Source organism: Hyposmocoma kahamanoa, unplaced genomic scaffold (genome assembly GCF_003589595.1).
Source record: "Hyposmocoma kahamanoa isolate Upper Pololo Valley unplaced genomic scaffold, ASM358959v1 62, whole genome shotgun sequence".
Classification (NCBI taxonomy): domain Eukaryota; kingdom Metazoa; phylum Arthropoda; class Insecta; order Lepidoptera; family Cosmopterigidae; genus Hyposmocoma; species Hyposmocoma kahamanoa.
This window is the reverse complement of record NW_020653850.1, coordinates 14138238-14151624: the sequence shown is the minus strand read 5'-3', so window position 1 is coordinate 14151624 and position 13387 is coordinate 14138238. Positions and strand designations below refer to the sequence as shown.

At 35.8% G+C, this 13387-nt stretch overlaps 1 protein-coding gene across 1 annotated transcript; it reads left to right on the top strand.

The window, feature by feature from the left end:
• Positions 1-6845, top strand: LOC113229685 (lysocardiolipin acyltransferase 1-like). The gene is made up of 6 exons (XM_026463366.1): positions 1-123; positions 697-803; positions 875-1154; positions 1426-1622; positions 3340-3515; positions 6382-6845. The coding sequence occupies exons 1-6, from the start codon at positions 72-74 to the stop codon at positions 6734-6736; spliced, it is 1167 nt and encodes a 388-aa protein (XP_026319151.1). The 5' UTR covers positions 1-71; the 3' UTR covers positions 6737-6845.
• The last annotated feature ends 6542 nt before the right edge of the window (positions 6846-13387 follow it).

The following is a 13387-nucleotide window of genomic DNA, read 5'->3' as shown; positions in this document are numbered from 1 at the left end:
CCTGGAGCGGCGGCGAATGACGCAAGGCGCATTGGTTAATAAGGCTTCGTGCAGTGTGAAACCGGAGCGCCATGGCGGCGGGGTTCCTTCTCTGTGTAGCCTGGTATTTCACTATTCTTGCTGGTAAGTGAAACGTCAATGTTAAGTATGGCCAAAATGACGAAAAATCACAAATACATGTTTTTAGTTCTTTGTTGTTAATGATCGATTTAGTGCGTTCATTATTTGAGATTTCCATTTCAGCAAGTTGGAAGATTATTTTCAACTATTATTTTCTACTGCGCTTGCTGAGGAACGACTCACTAAGCATAATCACGGGAGAAATGTAGCGATATCATATTTTAGTGTATTTAATCCATTTTGATTACGAGCTATTAATTACTCAAAAATTTATAATTTTTAACTATGAAAGATTTAGTCACATGGTCTATTATCTTGACAATACGTCTAAAAGTATACATGCATAATACATATTTCTCTTCAAAATACAGATAGTATTTCGCGACGTATTTTTTTACTACATTATAATATAAACACGTATTATACTTCATCAAAGTGCGTAACTGTACAGATCAAGAGCACGCCATATAACTCTATGCCACTTGCGATAGAACAGTCCAAAATCCAAAGTGTCAAGCTTGACGTGCTCTTGACTGTATAAGTTATGGCAATCGTAAATGTTGTTAGTTTTTGCAGGTTTTTATATTTTGTATTGTCCTGTTATATACTTAATGTTCTTAAACTACAAGCTGTATAGAACAATTGTTGACTCACTGTTTGCTTTGTGGGAGCTGTACCCAGTGGTAAGATAATGTGCATTTAAATAACTTATTTGTTTGTATGAGGACTGTTATCCAATTTGTAGATGTTTCAGGCGTTATTCCAATGTTGTTTTAATACGCATCTACACCACTCAGGCGATTATGTTGATCCCGATGAAAGTACTATTATTATAATTAATCATCGTACACGTGTTGATTGGAATTATGTATGGATGGCTCTGTATCATGCTACTCAACAACCGGAAAAATGTATTTGCAAGGAAAAAGTCAACGGTAAACAACACAGAACAGAAAGGGGTTTATTGGATGTTGGAGGAAAGTCAAAGACAAAGTTTGTCCTGAAGGAGGAGATTAAGAACATTCCTGGAATGGGTAATGAAATAATAAATAATGCAAAAATAATAAAGTAAGCGTACTTAGCAAGCGATGTTAAAAGACAATTTTCAACATTTTATATGCAAGGTTTTCTTTGCATTAAGTCGTATTTGTTCTATTCAATTTGAATCCAAATAATATTGTACAATAAATGAAATACTTGAACATTATCTGCAATTATACTAAAAAGTGTAATTTCCAAATTTGTGTACCGATATCTATAGTCTGTGTAACCGTCGCCCATTTTTACCGTTATATGTTTTTACAGGTTGGATAATGCAGCTAAACTATTGTCTGTACGTCAAGCGGGCGTGGCAGGAGGATCAGCTTGGTCTCTTTCAATTCGTGGATTATTATTCTCGAATGCGGTATCCATGCAGGATTGTACTTTTTCCAGAGGGTACTGATCTCAGTGAAGATAATCGCCGTAAAAGCCATAAATTTGCTGCAGTTAATAACTTGCCGGTAAGAATACATATTTTTGTTCTAGGACTTGGGCATAAATTCAAAATGGTATTTATATTTGTATACCGATTATTGTAAATAATATATAACATAGGACAGGTAACGTCACGAAATTATTAATGTGGTCGAAGTAGGTACGGCCACGATAGTATTGTATAGTATTAAACTACGGTATATACACAAGACATTAACGACACTGCAATTAAGACTAACTAGGTGACTCCAACAAGGAATAGTGCAAGTTAGCATGTGGCCGCCAAAACCAACTTATAAAACGTTTATTTAGTTTTATTACATTTTTATGATTAACTTGGCAGGTTTTAAGTATATTGAAACTAAAAATGTATTGGTTGAAATAAGTTTTATTGATTAATGAATGTCTGATTAATGATTATTCAATAATCGTTTTGTTTTCAAATTTAGAATAATTTAACTGAAATGTTTAAAATTATCTTATCTTTTGAATATCTTTGAATCGACTTATTTTAGACATTGAAAATCTTCTTCGTTGGCAATTCAACTGACTAGGGTAAGATTATACTCGTATTTTAATGAAAAAACATGGATCTATGAAACTAAATAAACTTGTCATAACTAACAATTTGGGATTCGCTTGGGGATACCATTAACCGACCAACACCTATCAATGAACGGGTAGGTGTTGGTTGATTAATTGGAACCTACAAAAGGAAACTGAAGCACATGAGACTGAAGTTATATACACAAGAAGGTATATATACACACTTTTCACTCGTTGAACAGCGCAAACCGAAAATGGCGCGTAACACAATACTTCTTTGATAACCATTGACTTACAATTATATGGACGTCGGGTCCGCTCTAAAAAGTGTCCGAACTTATAGGGCGTTAAAATCGTATACAGAGCGTCATTCACGCTTTAGTCTTCGTTTGTTTCTTCTGACAGCAAAGCAAGCAAAATTAGACAGTACTGCGATGACATTACAATTTAAATTCAACGTTTTAGCTTTTTCATATTCCTTTACATGTCACTACGTTTAAATAGGTTGACTTGGGACATTTTTTTCGTGGTTTTTGTATTAGACCCGTCGTCCATTTATTTGTAAGTCAATGTTGATAACCGTCAATGTTATGTCACATTGACATCTAGAATTTTATTTATTAATAATTTTGGCTTGGATACAAGTCCTTTGAGCCATGTCTTCGTTTAATTATGTTTCTGTAAATAGGGCCGCCACAAAGAGGGTAGGCAATTTGTGGCGGCGTGCTTGGATTGTCTCGGGATTCCTTAGAACGGGCCGATACGGGTATTTTAGTTCGAGATTCGTATAAGTTTTAATCTTCGATTAAGGCACAATAGCACTATCCTATTACATTTTAAACTAGATTTCACAAAATAATTGAAAGTCAAAATAAAAACGACACTTTTCCCTCCAAAAGGCCCAGAGCGAATTTGACATCTAGAATATTTGGTCATTACAATTCACGCAGTTAACCATGTATTTGATACAAGGTTTTATAAGAAAAAAATATTTAAACCAGTTTTATTCAAAGTTACAAGGAAATTTACGTTTGACGGTACTTTTAATTAGTTTGATTTATTTCGGCCATTAGTATACATAGAATTTATTTTGTAAGTTTATGCTTTAGTTTCATATATTGGGTAATTACGGTACCTGTATTAGTCGTTCTTGTTAATATTTCTGTATAAGCACTCACTTTAAACTTTTTAAATCAGAAATACGAATTCGTCCTCCATCCTCGCACGAAGGGGTGGGCAGCGCTGTGTTCGAGCCTCCGCTCTAACCTCACATCGATTTATGACGTTACTGTGGCCTACGACACTCCCGCGCAGACGGAAGCTGATCTACTGCGTAATAAAATCCCGAAGCATGTGTACTTTCATTTTAAACGGTTTGTATCTGAAAAATAATTTCTCGGTTGGTTCTCGTTTGGTTACAGAACAAACAACCATGTAGTGTAGAAAATGTCGAAATATATATATAGGCTGCGTCTGCGTGAAAATAAGGTATTTATTGTAATTTTAGTAGCAGTAGAGCGCCTTGTAGCAATCTTGCTAAAAAGGAGTAAAAAAAAAGGTAAAAAGGAGTGGAGGAGGCTACACCGACAAGAGTCTGGTTCATAGATAAGATGATGAGAGCTCCTTGTGAAAGAGTTCGTCCAGGGCAGTACTGTCACCTTACCTATTTCTGCCGCCAAGCAATAATGTTAGCATTACTGTGTTCCGGCTGTGGAGGGTAAGAGTGTTGGTATGCTTGTAGTACATGGGACTTGTCAACTCATGTCTCAGGGTGACGGGCGCAGTGACAGTGGCCCTCAGGTCTTAGTGATTTAAAGCTCTGAGTGGTACTGCAACTGTTATGAACAGGAGTGTAACTTACCATCTGGCGCATGACTTGTTCGTCCCGTCACTTGATAATAAAAAAAAGAATGAGAGAGTGAGAAAAAGAGTGTCTTTTTCGGCATTAGATTGCAGCTGTCATCGACATCAGAACTGTTGTGCGATTTAACAATATGAAAGTTGAATACTTTTGTCGCCGCTTTGCCTTAAAAATTCACCAAGAAACATTGCCAGACTATATAAAATAATGGCGGTCAGTGCTTCTTGAAATGGTCTATGCTCAGTAGTTAATTATTACAGCTAGTATCTCTTTCCATCCCGAATAACAAATGCATGGTTGGAAAAGTGGATCGTCGGTTAACTAGGGAAATGCTAGACGGGTATTGCGTCGTCGCAACTGCGCTATACTACATAAGTATAAATCAGAACGACATGCCACACGGTGCGTTGAAACAGCGCGCGTCCACGGAACAGCTCATGTGGAACTCAGTCAGTTGCAATCAACGCAGTTGCGACGATGCAATGCCGATGCGACGCCCGTGTGGAATCTCCTTAATATCTTCGCGATTAAAGATCGCCTCAAATTGTCGCAGGCAGGTGGCGCTACGCTGCAATGCATTAAAACGAGCAATTTAACATAAATTGATTCTTCTACAAAAAAAAAGAAGTAGCAACTGTAGCAAGCGGCGCACGGGCAGGGACAACGCAACCGGTCAATACAAGGTGTAACTTAGCATCTCAACGATAAGGTTTATTTCTTTGAAAGACAGTATTGGTGAACGAAAATCCCGCGCTGCGTTGCTTGGGTTACTCTTTGTGAAAAGAAATATAGTGTCCGTCAGGATGACTGAACCAAACGAGATATACAAATCAAACTGTGCTCATTATTTACTACCTATTTTCTACTATTTAGTACTTTTGTTGACATATTTTCTATCTTTGTGCTAACGTAAATATTAAAGAAATAAAGTGGTCAGCCATTCTGACGTCAGGATGGCAGGACCACTTTACGGGTCGTATTCCAGAACTCTACTCAATGCTCAAGTCAGGATTTGAGCAGACTTGAGTATGATTTCAAGCACTGGAAATACGACCCTAATGGCAAGGACTTGAGTATGATTTTCAGTGCTCACTGCAATACTCAAGTCCTGACTTGAGTATTTAGTAGAGTTCTGGAATACGACCCTAAGTTTTTCATGGTTCTAGCAGTATATAATTTACTTTTTTATATACCTATTTACCACCTAATATCTACCTAAACATACTTTTTTTTCCCTATTTTAGGAAGCTTCTATAAAAAGTTATTCAAAAAATAATAATAAAACGCCTTTGGAAAAATTATCATCTAAAAATGACAGTTTGTCTTGTCCGTATAATTGCTAATAACAGTTTAGCAGTAGCTTAGTCTATGCCAAGTTTGGTTTCTGGATTATCTTTGCAAGCTATATTTTATAACAATTATTATATAAATTATTACTTGAATTCATCATTACAAATGTAAATTCCATTTGTAGGTATTAAGGAATAGGAACGAATTATAATCAGTTATTTAATAATCGTTTCGTTTGATAATAAATATTCGAAACTACCCAAAATATTCATAATGGTGAAAATAATTGTGCAAAGTCCGCTTCCATAACGGCATTAATAATTACTATTTAGAGGTACTAAATAGTAGAAAATAGGTAGTAAGTAATGAGCACAGTTGATTTATATATCTCGCTTGGTCCAGCCATTCTGACGGACACGAAAAAATGTATACTTTATATCGTAGAGAACATTTTATATTATATAGCATTTAACAAAATGTGCGCCTGGCGCAAATCGATGTCGTCCACCGCCGCTTGCTGCATCTTCTTTTACATAGTTTGTTTAATTATAACCTTATCTAGTAGAAGACAATTTTATGTCGCATTGCTCATTTTAGCAACCCAATTGGCAGTGTAAAACAATGAATTGATTGGGTTGAAATCATATATGGTTGTAATGTGTAAATTGCAGAGTGGACATTTTGGACGCAATTCAATAACATGTTAATTTGTAAATATGTAATCAATGCACCAATAAAGTGACCAAAGTAGTAATTAAAAATCTACGTATCACTATTTATCCAAAGACTTAAAGTTTATTATACGCACGCACGCACGCACGCACGCACGCACGCACGCACGCACGCAAGCACGCACGCACGCACGCACGCACGCACGCACGCACGCACGCCCGAAGCACGCACGCACGAACGCACGCACGCACGCACGCACGCACGCACGCGCGCACGCACGCACGCACGCACGCACGCACGCAAGCACGCACGCAAGCACGCACGCACGCACGCACGCACGCACACACTTTTGTAGTACTGTGTTCAGAAGTAAACATTTCTGTTATACTTTTAATAATATTAAAAATTTGTTACAGATATTCCATTGATAACTTACCATTAGAAGAAGAACACCTAAAAACTTGGCTCAACGAGAGATGGAGTGAAAAAGAAGTAAACCTTAAGAAATTTCATACCGACGGGAATTTCACAGATCTTTCATCTAACAAATCATGTGCGGATAGAGAACCAAGAGCGCTACACGCTGCAAAACTAGCTTTTATTTTTTGGACACTAGTTGACATTTTGTTTATGTACTTGTTAATTTATAGTGCAGTGTTTCAGTTTTGGGTAATCTACAATTGTCTCTTGTTTGTCTCAGTCACATGGTACTTAGGAGGATTTCATAACATTCAATATAAATTATTACAAAAAAATAAGACTAAACATTAGAACAGCATAGTGCTAGGTAACTTATCATCAGTCTGTGAATGATGCCTATAATACATAAATAAGTAATAGTTCTGTTATTATTGGTTTTATATTATGGGTACATTTGTAGTATTGCTGTGTTATTTTATGACCATATTAGTGCAACAACGTTGCATGGTACCGCAAATAAAAAAATTTAGACGTTTTGTGTTTTATTCAAAACAAGAATTGTTTTTTAAATTTTTAACTGACTTAAAAAAAGGAGGAGGTTATACGTTCGGCTGTGTGTATTTTTCCGATTTTGAAAATAGTTTTTTCGTTTGAAAGGGTGCTCTCACGTGGAAGTCCCATTATCACCAAGTCAGAATCTGATGAGGGGTCCCAATGAAATCGAGGAAAATCCTCAAATTTTATAGGCTGACATGCCTATAAAATTTGAGGATTTTCCTACTGATTTCTCCGTCAATTGTGAACCGATTTTGAAAATTCCTTTTTTATTTCAAAGGGTATACTATCGAGGTGGTCCCTGGTCCCGACGATGCTGTTCCGGATTCGTTTCGGCTATCACAAATAAAAAAAATATTTTCCATAAATAAAAGTCGATTTTCACTTGACACAAAACAATCAACAAATCGCCGTCACCATGGCAATCAGAAAACAAGTTCAAAATGTACAAACGAGTCCGTAATAGTTCCATTGTCTCCAAGAAGTTAGAATCTGATGAGGGGATCCTATGGAAATCGAAAAAAGCCGACAAGCAAATTTTTGAGATCGGTTTTTTTTCCAATGAAAAAGTTACTATTATTATTATTATTATGTTTAAACAGTTTTTTAGACAAGTTTATGGAAACATTCATAGGTACTATTTGCTGCTGGTATCTATAGTTGTATCTATAGCTGGTATCTATTCATAATAGATAAAAATTTGACATTTGAAGAACATATCAATGCTCTCACTTCCGAAATGACGAGGTCAGCTTATGTCTTCAGACAGTTGAGGAATGTTCTTGAGACAAATCTCCTGATAAACTTTTGTGTTGTGCTTTGTGAGTCTATTCTTTTTTACTGCATAACAGCTTGGGGTGGGGCGTCAATGTCACACTTACTTCAATTGGAAAGGGCGCAACGACTAATATTAAGAATTGGTCTTCACAAACCACGTTTGTTTCCTACGGTCGAATTATACAAATTAGGTGAGGTGTTAACTGTTTGTCAGCTGTACATTGTTTCGACAGTATTAAGACGACATTCCGAAATTATTTTTACACCGGATCACTCAAATGCACAAATACGACGTCATTGCATGGTTTGCCCAACTCTCAAGACTAGAACTTCATTTATGCGAAGATTTTTCAGGTACCAGGGGAAAAGTTGTTTAACAAGGTAAATAAAAGTATTTCCCTCTGCAAGAGAGAATAAGTAAATGGTTATTATTACTTCATTATGTTGAACTGACTGACGTGATTGAACTGAAGTTGACTGAAGGTTTGCTTTACGCACGCACGTACGGACGCACGCATGCACGCGCGCAGGCACTAACACACTCCAACACAATTTGTTCCTCAAAGGGAGACCTGGTGTCTCATAACACTGGGTTTACGAGTGAATTTCACTTTCCGAATTTTAATGGCATTTTTTGGGTCATTTTTGTAAAACCCTTTTTCTTTTGGTTTTAAGGTCTTAAACGTACAAATAAGTTCAAGCAATGTCAATAATTATAAAATCACAGAAATATTTTAGGTCACACGAATGATATTGCGGTAACACGAATGATTATCTCGTAAACATAAATGAGAAAGACGGCACAGTAATGAGAAATTATTATTACAACACACATTTTATCGTTCACAAAAGAACATTTAACATCATTTAACATGTAACAAATGTTTTGATATAACTTCTTGTATCGAAATCCTTCTCATCCGTGTAAGACCATATATCTATCTAAAAAGTATTTTGTTAATGTTATATAAACTTTGTTGTACATCAATATATCATCATCACCACCATCAACATCTTCATCATGATCACCATTATCATCAGCATCATTACCATTCACATCGTCATCACAATCATCGTCATCATCACTACAATCATCACCGTCATCATCACCAGCATCATCATCGTCACCACCGTCAACACCATCACTATCACTATCTCATTGTTATATTTCAAGTAAATGTTTGGCTTAAAGTAACTATTTGACTAAAAAGAAGACAAGAATGAGAGCGACAATAATGATATTTGGATACATTTTTAATTGTCGAGTGTGTAAAATATGCTGCTGGACCCTTATAAAAGTGCATGGATGCTTTGTCTGATTGATGTACAATAAAGTTTATAAAAATATTACTTAATTATTATTTAGATAGATTGCTTTACATGAATGAGTACGATTTAGTCACTAGCGCTGAAATTGGTATTTAAGTCGATTTTCGGCCACGAAACATGAACATGAAGTAACCTGTCGAGACAGGTTACTGAAGTTGACTGAAGGTTAGCTTTACGCATGCACGCACACACGCACGAACGCACGCGCGCTCGCTCGCACGCACGCACGCACGCACGCACGCATGCACGGACACACGCACGAACAACCGTAACCGTAACCAGACGACAGTAACCTATCGAGACAGGTTACTTCACTGTGTACACTCCAATCCGACAGGAGCCCCCTCTCACGTGTGCAAAGGGCTTTTATTTGAAGTGACACTAATGATAAGAAAAATTGGAACACATTTTGTATTCCCAAGAAAAAATGTTTGTTTATAATAAATTGGAAAGTTAAGGTATGTATTCGACGTGAAAGCTATTAGAGTTTATCCTCGATGGGAAATATATCGTTTTCCACGAGTATTTAATTTTTTTCTTCTTTTCTTAAAATTAGGGCGGCGTAAATTAGGGGATTTTGATGATTCAGATTTTGATTATTTTGTGAACCGATTTCATTCATAAAGATTCATTTTTATAAATAGAACCTAAATTTTATTATAAGGAGCAATTATTTTAATGGTTGATTTTGCTATTCTCCAATTGAAGGCGTTTTTCTCTCTCAATATACTTTGACTAGTGAGAACCGAGATTTATTATCTTCTGTGTCAAGTTCCATATAGTGGCGAACCAGGGGATGAATCCGGGCAAAATTTGAGGTCGGTTTTTCAGTACTCTGTACTGAGATTATATTTCATGTACCTACTTGCATATAAGTTTCAATGTGGAAGAGAATAAATACATTATTAATAATATTATTATTATAGTTGCAAGTACTTTTAATTAACATGACAAGCAATCTTAAACATAATAAAATATAATATGAAAGTTAACCACAATTATAAAATTAAAGGCAAAGATTATCACGTATATCTACAGGGTGTAACAGCAAGGTGTAGTCATATTTGAAGGTCGGATTCAGTTAATGGTATGAAACTATTTAGCAAAGTTGTTTTAGTACAAACTACGTTATTTATGGAAATTTCGCCATGAACAGTTTCGATCAGCTGATGTCATTTAACGAAAATAAATAGTCACATCACATCTCTATTGAGTATCATAATACAACCAAATTACGTAACTTGAAAAAATTGTGAAATTCAGGCATGTTATTGTAAATGATAAAGTACTTAATGCCATATTCTTATTACTATGTTATAATTTACTAAATTTATTATTATTTTATTCATGTAATATGCGTGTGAACATTTAATGAAAAATAAATATTATCGATTACTTTGCCAAAATACACTAGTTCATAATAAAACTATTATTTAAAACTTAGTACATAATAACGTAATATGGTTTCGTTAACTTCATATCTTCAAACATACAAAATACACAAATTTCCATTTAATATCCATTAATAAAACTAATGTCCTCTAAAAAACACATATTTAAAGTTATCTCTGTTTCTTTTTAACATACGCATTCATCTATTATATTTTAATGAATGAAATTTGTCTCTTTCCATCCGTCGGTACTGTTCTAACGCATTATAGCGAATCAGTCGGTAGGTTTCTTCTAACGCATGACGCAATATGACGCAATTATCCGACTAATACTTCGCACCCTTACAATGAAAGCGACCCAAATCAAAAAATTAAAAAATGAGTTTATACCGTAAAACCATCTTAAAAAAATATTTTGTTACATTAGTCACACTGTGGTGAAGATGAAATTGTGCAATTAAAGCTCGAATAGCACTGATTCATAAAGGTCCCTTTCATTTTGTTCTTTCAGTTTAAAAATTCTACTCCCGCGTCGAAATATTAACGCCGCATTTATTGTTGAATCTGCATTTGCAAAGACAACACGCTGCCACTGACGGATTAGCATTTGAGCCATTTTCGTTCCGAAAATCATATTCAAAAATCACTAGTAGCAGTAGAGCTCCTTGTGAGTTCGTCCAGGGTAGTACTGCCACATTACCGTGGCTGGTGAAATTACAGGCACATGGGACTTGTCAACTATGTCTCGGAGAGATGGACGCCGTAGCAGTAGCCTTCGAGCGGCAGTGCTACTGTTATGGACAGGCGTGACGCTTTCCACCGGGTACACGACTTGTTCGACCCGTCGCTTAATATTTAAAAAAAAAATTTTTTAGTAACTTACTTTTTAAAGGGACTTACTTTTTTGTTTCGTGGACTTTCTTCTTTTTTAATTGTGAAACAGGGACCACAAAACATTATCAAGGGTTATGACATCTTGCTTAGCTGATGAACATTAAAAAGACTTAATTCTTAATACGTTAAATGATAACAAAAAATCGTTAAAAAAAAGACCTATTGGCGACTAGTTTTTGTAAATTATGTTTTTAAATTGTTGAACATTAAAATGATCAGAAACAATTTTCAGTTGTAAAGTTCCATTTTTCCTCATTATTTTCAAAGACTAATAAGGCCATCACCTTTAGTACTTCAAGAGTAGGTAATAAATAAAATAATATGAAAATATGAAAAAACTTGAAATCTTATTTTCTTTTTTATTCCCAAAAAGTTGAAATTTTGTATTGGGACACTTTCATCGTAAAGGTGCAACCTGAAGGTCGGTAAACGTCAAGAAATTAGTTTTGATCGTTGACCACGAATTAATTATTGTAATTTTAATTTAATTTAATTTTTTTTTATGATTGATTTAGTGTCTGTTTAAGTATATCTAAATGTTTTAAAATGAATGTTGAGCACAGTAATAATTGGGCACAGATATGCCTGTTGTATTAATTTTTAAGTGTTTTTATTTTCCTCACTTTCTGTATCTGATGTCTGTACATTGTGCCATAAATAAAAAATAAAAAATAAAAATAAAATAAATTTTCATCACTTGCTTGGAATGAAAATATCGTGAGAAAACTTGGATTTCGGAGATAATTGCCGAAATCTTCAAAGATGCGAGAATGTCAAGTTTCCAACCAGTACTTACTATGCAAGTGCAGTGGACTAAACCTTGTGCAAAAAATAGTACTTTACTAACTTACATACGTCTATTGCTGAGCGCACGTTTCTAACAACAGGCTTACACTTAATTTGACTTATCTACACACGACAACTTTCTGGGTATGGGTTTATTACATGGTGAAATTGAAATAATTAATATCCGTTGAACCTATTAAGGTTCTTACTTCCTAATAATATCTACTCATCTAAAGAAATATTTTAGAATAGTTTAAATTAGCAATAGTGTAAAACCATAAAAAATCTTACCTAAATAAACAAAGTATCAAGATTAGTCGCCTTGCGTACGCGATACGTAATCGTAGCGAAGTCGCAAGCCTTTGGCGGCAACTTTGGCGGCAAAAATATCACCTTTGATTTTCGCCGCCAGCATTTGATTTTATACATGGTGATGTGGATTAGTGGTTAATGTTAGACTCGTTTCGGAGGTCGTGGATTCGATTCTCATAGTTGACTGGCTCTATGGGGTAGTTGTTAGAGTGTTAGGTTTTCTTTGCGGATGTCGTAGATTTGATTCCCATAGTTGACTGCCTCCATAGTCTAGTGGTTAGAGCGTTAGGCTTTCTTTTCGGAAGTCGTGGATTTGATTCCCATAGTCGACTGCCTCTATGGTGTAGTGGTTGGTTAGAGTGTTAGGCTTTCGTTTCGGCGGTTGTGGATTTGATTCCCATAGTCGACTGCCTCCATGGTGTAGTGGTTAGTGTTAGGCTTTGTTTTCGGAGGTCGTGGATTTGATTCCTATAGTCGACTGCCTCCATGGTGTAGTGGTTAGAGTGTTAGGCTTTCGTTTCGGAGGTCGTGGATTTGATTCCTATAGTCGACTGCCTCCATGGTGTAGTGGTTAGTGTGTTAGGCTTTCGTTTCGGACGTCGTGAGTTTCCGATGGGTGACTGCCTCCTTAGTGCAGTATATCCGTAATCACTCAGTCAGTTCTTGCATTATGTGGAAGTGGTACGGGTGATGGTCAGAGCTTGTTTACAAACAAAGGCGTATGCAGTGCAACGTTGAAGGTCGTAGACGTAGGATATAGGTATTCGTTTAATGTGTATGTAATGATGTAATTTGTATCAGGAGAAGGGTCTTATTTCAAAAGGATGGTAATAATTTTAATTTCACCCTGTAGGTACATTATGAAAACGTTACCCTATATTCCAAAATTTGCGTTTCAGTCGGCGTCCTTTGATGTGCCGCCGCTGAGGCAGAGGTGCTATTTTTTAATTTTTTGTAA